The following is a 13008-nucleotide window of genomic DNA, read 5'->3' as shown; positions in this document are numbered from 1 at the left end:
GGGCACCCATTTTTCTAAATCTATTGGTTGTATTTTTATCTTTTCTTTTATTTCTTTATTGATGTATTTTATTATTTTAAGGATTTTGGGTTGTGGCTTAAATATATCCTTTTCTAGTTCTGTTATGAAATTGTTCCATCTCTCTCTATTTTTTCCTCATTGCTATAATCTGTTTTGCAATTGCACTGTTTCTTTTATACTCCATTTCTGCTTCTCCAATTCAGGTCATTATCCTTTTTTGTTTTTATTATATTTTCTATTTCTTTGTTCCAGCATTCCTCTTCTTTGTCACTTGATTCATATGTGGTTTCTTTTTTTAAGTTTGTGCATTTTTGATATTGTTGTCTAACATGGGGATCTTGTAATGAAGAAATTTCGTAACTTGGTTGATAAGAATTTTCAATTTTATGTATTCTTAGCCACTTTGGTTTAAATTGAATTTTTGCTGATACCATATAATGATCAGAGTTTAATTCATCATCATGCGTATCAAGGATTTAGGCCTAGCATGGTCTGTTCCGGCCTTAGAAGTCATCGTTTAAGATGACGTCCTGGTTTTCTTTTTCCTAATGGCTTGTACTTTAAGGCTTGTTTTGGTAATCTTTTTTGATGTTGAAAGTTTATTTTTCACTTGGTTAGACTATAATAAATTTAGTGTAATCTTTTATCCAAGTGTGAGCAAACAAAGTTTGCACCTGAAAATATCTTCAGGACTAGGGTAATTTAGTACAACACTGGGCAACTCGCAGCAAGCTAACATCACTCCTATCTCAGTATCTCCCATAATGCAGAACACATCTCCTTGCGGATATGTATAATGTTATGCATTAAGGGAAGGGCCATTACCCAGACTAGTCTGGGTAGTGGCCCTTCAAAACACATATCTGCAAGGAGATGTGTTTTGCATTATGGGAGATACTGAGATAGGAGTGATATTAGCTTGTTCCACCTTTGCTGCGAGTTGTCCAGTGTTGTACTACCTTACCCCAGTCCTGAAGATATTTTCAGGTACAAACTTTGTTTGCTCACACTTGGATAAAGGATTAAACTAAATTTATTATTTGGCAATCTTTCTGTTTTCATTCTTTGAATGTGTTCCATCCATTTATGTTTATATTTTTTAATTTTTTCTATTACTGGTTCTTGGTTTAATTCTTTCATAATTTCTTTGTTTCTTTTGTGATCAAATAGGGTATACTTTGCAGTTTTTCTCACAAACTTCATTTCCACTGTTATTAATCTTTGTTTGTCTTTTTGTTTTATTGTCCAGATTTTGCTTCCGTACATTAAGACTGGTAGAGCTAATGTATTGTATACTTTTAGTCTGTTTTTTTTTTTTTTAACTAGGTTTGGTTTAAATTCAAAGAATTAAATTCAAAACCTCAATATTCTCTTAAGTCTAAAATTAACTCCGCTAATTTAAAATTTGCAATAACATAGTCAGTTACTGATTTGCATCCTCTGGCTGACCAAGTATATTTATATATTTCCTTGTGTTTAAACACCTAATTCATTATTCTCATATTATTATAAATGACAAAATCATGCAGTCTGTGACCATTTTCATTACATGTCTTTGCCATTACCTATGTTTGTTTTGTATTTTTTGTTTCCTATTCTGGCATTTAAATTTCAAACTGACAATTTACTACTAGGCATCTGCTAGTAGTAAATTGTCAGTTTTGTTTGTTTTAGCTATGGCATTCTGTAATTCTTTATAAAATATATTACTGGCTTCTTCTTTTCCCTCTTCTGGTGCATATGCACCAATTATTGTTATGTGGCTTCTTAATGTCTTGAGTCCAATTTCTATTAATCTCGTTCAAATAGTTATAATATACAATATTGTTCTTTAGAGATTTATATACCATAATCATTATACCTGCTTTTGCTCTTCTTTTTTTACCCCACTGTAGATTTGCATATAGTTGTTTGTTTCTTTTGTGCCTTTTTTGTTTTTTCTTTGTTTCTGTTACTATGTATGTCTTTATGTTAGCTTGGTTTAGTTGTTTATCAAGTTCCTCTTCTTTGTATGTAATGCTTCTCACATTCCATGTTGCAATCTTCATTATGTGTTCCTTTTTCCAATTTCGTTTACATTTTCCTGAATTGTGGTCTTTTCCCTGATAATCCATCCGGCTTTTCTTTGGATGAGACTTGAAAGTACCGTATATTTTCACGTATATTGCGCACTAGAAATTTCGTTTGAAACCTAGTCCTAAAATGCCATGTCCACTTATAATGCGATCTGTTAATCTTGTTCCATAACATTATAAATAATACAATACGAATTAACGAAAGAAATATTTATTTTAAAACAAAATGTCAAAATCCTTTAAATTCTTCATCTTTTGAGTCATCAAACATTTCATTTTTAAATTCATCTGTAGGCATTGCGTCATCAGTGTAGCTGTGGTCGTCATCGTCATCATGCTTTCCATTTTGTTTTGCGTCATCCTCGTTTTCGTATATGAAATCATCTTTGGATCCATCCATTGAATTACTTATTCCACATTTAAGAAATGAGCGTTGAATCATTTCAGATGGTATAGAATCCCATGCTTCTTTAATCCAGCTGGTGACTGGGTTGATCTCAGGCTTCCGAAAATTCCCACCCTTTGTCATCTTCACCAAACCAGATGACATCCATTCTCTCCATTTTTCACGTAAGTGATCTTTAAACAGCTTATTCAAGCTGACATCAAGCAGCTGCAAAACGGAAGTTAGACCACCTGGTATGACTGCTAGGTCTGTACGTAACTCACATGATTTCTCTTCGCTTGTCTCCATTAAATGTGCCCAGAACATATTCCAGACTAGCATGCTTTGTTGATGTAACAAGCTACCTGGACGTATGTTCCATACTTTATCCAGCCAAAATTGTACACCTTCTTCATCCATCCAACATTTCTGATTGGCACGAACAATGACACCTGGTGGAAATTTCATATGCTTCGGAATTTTCTTCCTTTTAAATATCACTGTCGGCTTTAATTTGGTTTCGTCTACCATGCATGCTAGAACAATGGTAAAATGCGTTTTTTCATGTCCCGTTGTTTTTATGAGGACACCCTTTTCAACAACTTAGTTTACTGTTCGATTCCCAGGCATATCAAAGTACATGGACGCCTCATCCATATTGCCTATTTGGGAAAATTCATATCTGTGACACTTCCGTAATTTTATGATAAATTTATGGAAGGACTCCACTATTTTTTCAAGCTGCTTTGGTAACTTCTGTGCAATTTTTGTTCGGTGTCGTAATGTTAATACTTTGCGTTTTATAAATCTGTTGCACCACCCAGGCGAAGCAAGAAAAGATGAAATACCTGGTATGTCCTTGAATTTACCATTCTTGAGTTGTAGAGCTCGAAAACGAATTGCATTTCTTGTTACTATAATGCCATCTTGTCGTTGCGTCAAAATCCATTAATTTAGCTCTTCTTCGAGTTCTGGAAAGGATGCTACATCTCCATGACGGGCAGGTTTTGAGGATTTTTTCAAGACTGTCTTTTTGCTTACGCCAAAGTCTAATACTGTATTACTCTCTGCTACACCAAATTCTCTCATAGCAACACTGTTATTGTGTTCTTCTGCAAACTGCATGACATGCAGTTTAAATCCTGCTTCAAAAGATAAATGTTTCTGTTGGCTCATTTTCAGGCTAGGTTTGTTTAATGAATAGTATTTAAAATGAACTGTGATTAAACCGATATACCTAACTGTGCTAATATCCCGCCAAGGGGGTGGGATATTAGCACTACTTACATTACTAGCTTTATGCGCAGATACGATGCGTGCTCGTTCGCCGAATGCGAGTGGGTCAAGTAGTTTTGGTTGCATAGGCATTAGGTAGTATATGTTGTGTGTGTGCAAGTCTAATAAGATGTTATATTTTTTAAGATCTTAAAAAATATAACAATACTTACTTAACTACTTAAAAAAATACTACTTAACTTTAAGTAGTATGTTTTACCATAAATTTTTCGCATTATACACGATAATATACGGTATATTGAATTTTCCCAGGTAGGTTACTAACCTGTCACTGGGTAAGTCGAGTGGTAGGGCTGCTACCTAATGCCTCTGGACATGCAGATCTTAACAGCATTTACTCTGTTAGGATGCTAGTGTTATACCAGCGTACTTAGTCATTGTAGCTATTGGACAGGAAGGTATAGTGAATAAAGCTGGGAAGCAGGAAAGAAAATGTCATTAAGAGCTGGTTCCTAAAATCCTGCTATAAAAATAATTAGTAAAATTTATTAAGTAAATTCTAAATATCTTATAATTTAAAAGAAAATTTTTTTTTATATTTTTGAATAAATATTAACACCAAGAAGAAATATTTTAAGGCTGTTTTCTCAATAAATGTAAGTAAACCATATATATATATATATATATATATATATATATATATATATATATATATATTTATTTATTTATTTATTTATTTATTATGGTGACTGTGGGGTTAATAAAAAAATGTACATGTCTAAATATATTAATAGGCAATGGAGCTCAAAGCAGCACTTTTACCTGTAACTGGGGCTGTAATTGGAGGTGCTCTCCTAGGCCCAATAGGTCTTATGGCAGGACTGAAACTTGGAGGAGTTGCCTGTGCAGTGGGGGGAGTGTTAGGTAAGATGTAAACTTTTTCCACCAACGGACATATGACATGATGAAAACTGTATTCTTACTGAATTAATATTTCATTCATTTGACTGTATAATTTTTCTAATCAGACAAATTTTAGAATATTAATATTCCAGATAACAGTGTCCTCTTATTTTTATCTGTAAATTAATTTGCATATTACTGATAGGAATCGGAATCAAGAAGGTTGAAAGAAATGAAACTAAAAAAAAAAAAAATACAAAGCCATTTAATTAAAAAATTAATTTAATTAATTAAAAAAGTTTTTTCATTAACTGACTAATAATAATTCATAATCAAAAATTGATTTTTTTTTAAATGTATATATGTGTTTAAATAGAATTTTTTATAATTTTGTTTTTTACATTTCATTTTCTGGTGTCACACTTTTCTTCTCTTCAAGGATTAGGCATTTGTCTGTTCTGGCTTTGCTAGTCTTTCCATCTTATTGCTGGTTTTCCTCTCTCCCTTTGGTCTATATCTATCGATGTCTTTTAGTAGCCAATATCTTTCCATCCTAAGTAGATGTTCTTTCCATTTGTCTCTCTCTCTCTCTCTCTCTGTATTCCTTGATCTTTTCATTTTTGTTATAAATATCTAGTTTTTTTTTCCTGATGTCTTCATTTCTTAGGTCCAATTTTGTGCATCCTTTGATTGCTCTAAAAATTTCATTTCTGGAGCTTGTATTTTACTTTCATCTTTCTTTTTAACTATCCATATTTCTGAACCATATAACAGAGTGGGAGTGGCTATTATTTTGTAAAATTTTAGTTGTTTCCCATCTTTTTTTATTCAGTGATCTTTTAATTCTTCCACAGATTTTCTGAAATTTATTTATTGTTTCATTTATCTTGAAGCCAGTGTAGCTTAGTGGATGCAGCGTTTGCACACCACGGCGCTTAGCCGCACGAAGGAAGACTTAGTTTTGAGTCTAGTCGGCGACTAGAGGAAATTTTTCTAAGCCTTTTTTCGACCGGTCCCCGAGTTAGTCGATCTCTGGCATGGGCAAGCGGGTTTTTCCTCCCGGAAACTCGGGTTTTTCGTCCCGTAAACTCAAGAAAATCGACTGTAGAACCCACATTATTTCAGACATTAAATATATTGTGTTAGGGTTAGGGACCACAAGATGGCGGCACATTTGAGCCGTCTCTCTTCACTGTGTACCGCTTAACTAGTTAGTGATAGCCTTGGGCCATCTATCTCTGATTGGTACCAGTGGAGATTGAACTGCCCACTCAGTCTCCAAAAGTTAGATAGGGCTAAATGGCCTCGCCTACTCCCGTATACGGGAATAAAAAGGCGTTAGCTGATTTTTTTTTTTTTTTGATCTTTATCTTTTAGATATTGTTATTATGGAGCCTAAATAATTAAACTGTGTCATCTGTTCTATTATTTTATTTTTTATAACTATTTTTGATCTAATATGATCCCGACCTTTAAATACCATGACCTTTTTTTTCTTTTGTGAAATTTTTAAATTGTATTCTTGGCTTATTCGTTTAATTCATAAACTGATTTTTGAAGGTCATCTTCGTTGTCTTATAATGTAATCTGATCATCTGCATACAACACTGCACTGATAGCAGTTGAGCCTCTGTAGCTCAGTCGGTATAGACAAAGCCCTTTGGTCAGAAAGACCTGGGTTTGATTCCCATCCATGACCTGGGGAACCTTTATCTGGTCTCTTTTGACAAAAGGTGAGTCAGCCGGTTTTATATATATATATATATATATATATATGTTAAGTTGCATCCCTGTCTGACACCCTGATTTATTTCAATCTGGGGTGCTTAAGGGTCAAAGCTGTATAACTGAGAGGAGACCTCCACATAGCCTTTAACGGAATACAGAGAACCGACCAGGGCTTCTGACCTAATGTCCAATCCTCACCTTCTCGTGGTGCACCCTGTTGGGTATCTATTTGGATACTGAATGACCGAGGATGGGCTGGCAATTTGGGATTTAGCCGACCAAATTGTATTCTTATTGGTTAAACCAAAATAAAAAATGATGGTACAACATGACAGAATTTCATGCCGGCTGGGGCGTCGCCCGGTTAAACAAGGCCGCCGTTGTTTTCGCCAGGGAACCAGGGCGAACAGCGAAAAGTCAGCTACTGGAACAAATCTGAAAACAAACCTCAACTCAACATCACCAGAGTTAAAGATCGGTACTATCAATGTAAGAAGCCCGAATGGCAAAGAAATGGAGCTAGCTGAGGAATTAGATAAGTACCAGATCGACATAATAGGGGTGACTGAAACAAAAAAGACCAAAACTGGTGAGATCTTTCTGAGCAATAAATACAAAATGTTATATTCAGGCAATGACGATCAAGGAAAAGAAGGAGTAGCCATAGTATTCAACACAAAATACGAGGCTAATCTTCTTGAATGGCAGTCAGTCTCAAGTAGAGTAATGTGGGCAAATATGAGAATGGGGAACTGGACAATGAGACTTATTTGTGCCTATGGTCCCACAGTAGGTTCTACTAAGGTAGAAGTGGAGGAGTTTTTTGAGTCTTTAGAAAAAGCAACAGACACAATGAAAAATGAAAAGTTGGTCCTTGTTGGGGATCTAAATAGCAGAGTAGGAAATAATTGCGAGACATACAAAAATATTTTGGGAAAATTTGGAGAAAAGAGCAAAGCTAATAATAATGGCAAATATCTGTTGGATTTCTGCTCAGGACATGGACTGGTTATTACTAACACCATGTTCCAACATAAAAATGTGCACAAATTCACATGGAGAGAAGAGGCAAGAAATAAGAAAAGTCTCATCGACTATGTTATTGTTGATAGTGATGTTTTCTCCCTGGTGCAGGACACCAGTGTCCCGAGGATTTGAAATTGGAAGTGATCACTATTTAGTCTTGAGCAGGATAAAATTGAATTTCATATTGAAAAGAATAACATGTAAGAAAGTTTTAAAGCGAATAAAAGTTGAGCAGCTCTCAGATGTGAACTGTAGACTAAAATACACAAAGATTATTGAAGAAAAAATGAAAGAGTTTGAGAACAGGAATCAAACCTTGGAGATTCAGTGGCAAACTCTGAAAAAAACATTGATTGATTCTGCCAGAGAGGCATGTGGTGAGGTTGTCTGTAAGGATAAAAAATCAGAACTCCCTGGTGGACACAGGAAGTTAAACAGGCAGTGAAGGAAAAGAAAAAAGCATATCAAAAGTTCCTGGCAAATAAGTCAGCTTGTGCTCTTAGAGAATATAGAGACAAATGCAAGAATGTTAAACACTGTGTAAAACTAGCTAAACAAAAGTCATGGGAGGACTTTGGCAAGAATATAGAAAATAAATATCAAGAAGGTGGCAAAATATTCTGGTGGTTGTTGAAGAAGCTTAAGAATGGAGGAAAGAGTGCTGTAAAAGGAATTAGAGATGATAAAGGTGACATGAAAACGGGAGAAAATATCCTTGAAGTATGGAGTAATTACTTTGAAAAACTGCTAAATGAAACAAGCAGTGATGACAGCACAGTGGTAAAAAAACACTGACCAGGCATGCAGTCAGGAATACGTATCCATACTTGAAGTAGAAAAAGCCATCAAAGGCTTGAAATGTGGAAAGGCAGCAGGAGTAGATGATATTCGACCAGAAATGCTGAAGTATGGTGGTATAAGAGTCTTACAGTGGCTGCACTGCATAGTTCAGAAAGCCTGGACAGAGGGACGAATTCCCGATGATTGGAGTAGAGCTCTCATAGTACCCATATATAAAAAAGGGAAATAAAACTGTATGTGAGAATTACAGAGGTATTTCCCTACTGAGTGTTCCTTCCTGGCAAGATCTATGCAAGTATACTTGAGAAACGGTTGAGAAGAATTGTGGAAGAAAAGCTTGGTGAAGAACAAGCTGGATTCAGGCCAAATAGAGGCTGTCAGGATCAGATCTTCACTTTACGACAAATAGTCGAGAAAGCATGGGAATATAACAAAGATCAGTATTTAAGTTTTGTCAATTTGGAAAAGGCATATGACAAGGTGCCAAGAGAGAAGCTATTCAATATGCTGCAGTTATATGGTGTCAATGGGGCTTATATCAAGCAATACTTAGTCTTTATATGAGTTGTAAGTCAGCAGTTAGAATTGAAGGAAGTACAGGAAGATGGTTTAATGTTAAATCTGGTGTGAGACAAGGATGTACATTATCCCCTCTGTTATTCATTATCTATATGGATCACATTATGAAGGAAAGTGGTATTAAACATGATATCAAAATTGGAGATGTTAATGTCAGCTCTTTGCTTTATCCAGACGATGTTATACTTCTAAATAAATCTGCTACAAGTCTGCAAGATTCTCTGACTAAATTGAATAGCTGTTGTAATAGATATGGTATGAAGGTCAGCAATAAAAAGACAAAGACAATGAAAATAGGCAGAATCATTGAAAATGTCAACTGTGTTGTGAATGGAGAACCTGTGGAACAAGTAAAACATTTCAGCTATTTAGGCACGATTTTTACTGAAGATGGTAAATTAAATATAGAAATAGACAACAGAATCAGCAAAGCTGGTATGGTAGGAAGTCAATTGAATAAATTCATATGGAATAAGAGAGAAATTAGTCGGAACACTAAATTAGCTGTATACAAGACAGTGTTCAAACCAGTTTTAACTTATGGATCTGAGAGCTGGGTCAGAACACTAAATTAGCTGTATACAAGACAGTGTTCAAACCAGTTTTAACTTATGGATCTTAGAGCTGGATCAGAAGTAAAACACTTGACCAAAGACTAGAGACCACAGATATGAGAGTCCTGAGAAAGATTATAGGCGTGAACAGATGGCATCAATGGCAATATCATATTAAAAACGAGGATATTAGGAAAGAACTTGGCATTGTTAGCATCCAGGAATGTGTTAGCAGAGCTAATCTCAGGTGGTATGGTCACTTAAACAGAATGGGCGAGGAAAGATTAGCAAAACAAGTGTTCTCTGCCAGGTTGGCAGCAAAACGACCCAGAGGAAGACCAAGATATAGGTGGATTGATACAGTACAAAGTGCTTTAGACGATAGAAATATAAGATCTGATAATGTTGATGTCTTGACAAGTAACAGACTGATTTGGAGGAAAATTGTAGATAGGAAATTAATAATGATGTAATTTTTTTTCATGTAGTACTATCATATCCTGTACACCCCTTGAGGGTACATGGCAGGAATTTGATGATGATGATGATCGAACTTTGTATAGCTTGTACCAAATGTAATGGATATCTTTGTTTTTTTTTTCATTATATTCTTTTTCCTCTGTGTATTTTATCAAAAGCTTTCTCATAATCTATAAAGGTCATATGAGTCTCTCAATTAAATTCTCGTCTTTCTTCAATAATTTATTTTAGCACATAAATATTATCTATACATGATCTTCATGTCTGAAACTGTTTTGTTTTCTGAGAGTAGATTGTTTGCAATATTTCTGAGTCTTTTATAACCTGTATTTAATAAACTTATTCCTTTGTAAATTCTGCAATCATCTGTCTCTTTTCTTAAATATAGATATAACTTTATCTTTTAACCAATCTAATGGAACCTCACATTTTTTCCAACAATTATTCATTTTAAGAATCTGATGTAAATATTCTCTGCAATATTTCTAAAGCTCTGTATTTATGCCATCTAATCTGGTTGATTTTCTATTTTTTGATACCTTTAGTTCTTTCAATATTATGGGTTCTATATCAGTTCTGATTTAGAACCCATAAAATTTTCTGTTATTAAATTTGGGTCATACCATAAATTCTTATAATGTTCTATCCATTGTTTCTCTTGTATTATGTTGATTTGAGCTGTATCTCTTTCTTAATCGTTTAATTTCCTTAGTATTTTGTTGGCTATGTCTTGTCATTCATGTATGTCTTATTCTATTTTATTAATAAATCTGTCCCAAGAACCTTGGTGAGCTTTCTGTACTATGGTTTTAGCTATATTTTTTTTTATTGTTGTGTATTTCTTCTGTTTCCTTTGTATGTTTTTGAAGGAGTGATTTGTATGCCATTTTACCAGTTTATACCAAGAGAAATTAACCAATACAAAATATTCAAGTAATTACTGAACTGTATTGTTCTTATTCCATGTGTACATATGTGTAATATAAATATATATATTGTTCTCTGTATATATTGTCAATATTTTTGTGTACTATTATCATTTTTGAAATTACTGAACTGCATTGTTCTTATTCCACGTGTACATATGAGTATGTATACACACACACACACACATTATTCTCTAAATATATTGTCAGTATTTTTCTGTGCTATTTATGCTGTGTAATTGTTACAGTTTTTGTAACCCAGATGAGCTTATGCTCTTGGGTTATACATAGGATGTCAGTGTTTTACAGTTTTATCACTTTGATAGAAAATTTAAATAAATGAGATGTAATGATATGCTATGATAACTCAATAATAAATAACTCGTTAAAAAAAATGTTTTTTCTTTTATTGCATTTTCTATATCTGTGTTCCAGATTTTTAATGTTTTTCTTTTTAATATTTTCTTTTTCTTTCCAAGTACTTCAGAAGATGCTTTATAGATTATCTTTATTACACTCTCAAGAGGTATATTCCATCTAACAAAAGTTTCTGTGACTAGTTCACTAACAGTATCTTTCTTTCAAATTAATAGTCTTTGATTTTTTATTAGTTTTTACATTTTAATCTGCATGTATCTTGGTGTTTTCTGGAACTTTTTTTTTTCTTCCATTATTGCTTCAAACACTTGTTTTGCTAATCTTTCATCTCCCATTCTTTTTAAGTGAATATACCATATTAGATTAACTCACATATTGAATGTAATGAGTTGGCATCTGGATTACATAGGACATGTTGGAGATGTCTAACAAAATTACTAGATATCAGATTTTTTTGCCAGTATTATTCCTTGTTTTAATTGGAAAAATAAAGAATTTTAGATACCATAGTGGTCTTTATTTGGTTAGAAGCAACTGCACCCATAATCCATAATTTCAACTGATCTTTCCCCCCCCCTTTCTCTTAAACCTAGCTGGAAGAGAAGCTAAATTCTGTGCTATCAGTACTGATCTAATCACTAATGCAAATCATTAATCTACCAGAATTTCAAACAAACATCATTCCCCCAGCATCCTGAATCTTTTCTTAACTCGCTCTCACTCTAACTATGCTGATGTTAGCTCTTCTCTTGCAACTCTCATAACCTCGACAATGTTTCTTTTTCTGTAGGTTATCTTTCTCCACCAATATGGCACTAGAGTGGTGCCAATTGAGATGATCTTTTCCATGGTCTGATTATTATTTCCACTCTCCTTATTCAAGCGCTTGTTTAATCTAATAACTGTAATTGTTCTTGCTGGGATGAGTGCCTTTATTCCTCACCCCACTCAAAATTCCCAACCCTTATTCAGACCATCTTTGCCCAACAAATGTGCCAAAACAATCTAAGCTAAAAATGCACAGTGCACCAGTTGGCTTAAAAAAAAACAGCTTGTCACTTAGTGTACAGTGTAGGCCATAGCAACTCCAAAAATTTTACCAACAAATCTAAAGAAGACTTTGTAAGGGCCAAAATTGCAGTCAAGCTTTCTGGTCTTTTACTGAGGCTGTTGATGTTGTTTTTTCCATCAGTGTTGAAGTAGCTCAAAGCTCTGTATTCAGCCGCACACTTTTTTCCCTATACATCAATGAATCTTCTCTGACATCCAGTCCTATTTTCATAACTGTTCTGATGACATTACAATCTATTTCTCTTGTCCAGATTTTAGATGGTGCATGGCCAACACCTTAAATAGCAATTTTCTAGCCTTTCTCAAGTTGAGATAAAGATCATTCAGCAAATTTTAATGCTTGGCCACTAATGGGAAGTTGATGCTCAATATGTAAACTTTTAAGTCAACCCCACTCTTTCATAGTGTGGGGTTGACTTGAGAAGATTGCCAGAGCCTCTTTTGTTTCCACAAAAGTAGCTCTGGCAATCAAGGCAAGCATCCCCCCCCCCTCCCCAAGACACATAAAAAAACCTACTTTATTTCCCAGAATAAAGACTATGCCTCATTCCCTCACTTTTGATAAAATTCTGCTCACCAACCAAGATCAATTCTGTATTCTTGGGTTGACTTTCATCTTTCACATCTTGCCTATCTCTTTGTATAAACTCAGCACATCCGCAGTCTCTTCTGCCTTAAAAAAAAGCTTTGTATTCTTTTTCATTTTATACATTACTTCTCTTCTGTCCTAAATCATCAACCTTATAATATTAATTAAAGGCAACTTTAATGAATAACTTCTATATTTTGGCAATGGCACGTTGCCATCTTCAGGAACATAAAAATATGGTATGTGCACGCAGGCA

The 13008-nt window shown here is 34.3% G+C and overlaps 1 protein-coding gene across 1 annotated transcript in view; it reads left to right on the top strand.

Moving 5' to 3' along the window:
- The window catches only part of Syx17 (syntaxin 17), a 96874-nt gene that overhangs the window by 70674 nt on the left and 13192 nt on the right, over positions 1 to 13008 (top strand). Inside the window, exon 6 of the mRNA XM_090413809.1 lies at positions 4512 to 4641. Within this exon, the coding sequence (XP_090269935.1) occupies positions 4512 to 4641 (130 nt within the window). The remainder of the gene's footprint in view (positions 1 to 4511; positions 4642 to 13008) is intronic.

The sequence above is a fragment of the Typopeltis vanoorti genome, chromosome 2, assembly GCF_054136105.1.
Source record: "Typopeltis vanoorti isolate ZY-2024b chromosome 2, IOZ_Tvanoo_1.0, whole genome shotgun sequence".
NCBI classification, from domain to species: domain Eukaryota; kingdom Metazoa; phylum Arthropoda; class Arachnida; order Uropygi; family Thelyphonidae; genus Typopeltis; species Typopeltis vanoorti.
Note: the sequence above shows the minus strand (reverse complement) of the source record. Positions and strands in the feature narration are given on the sequence as shown.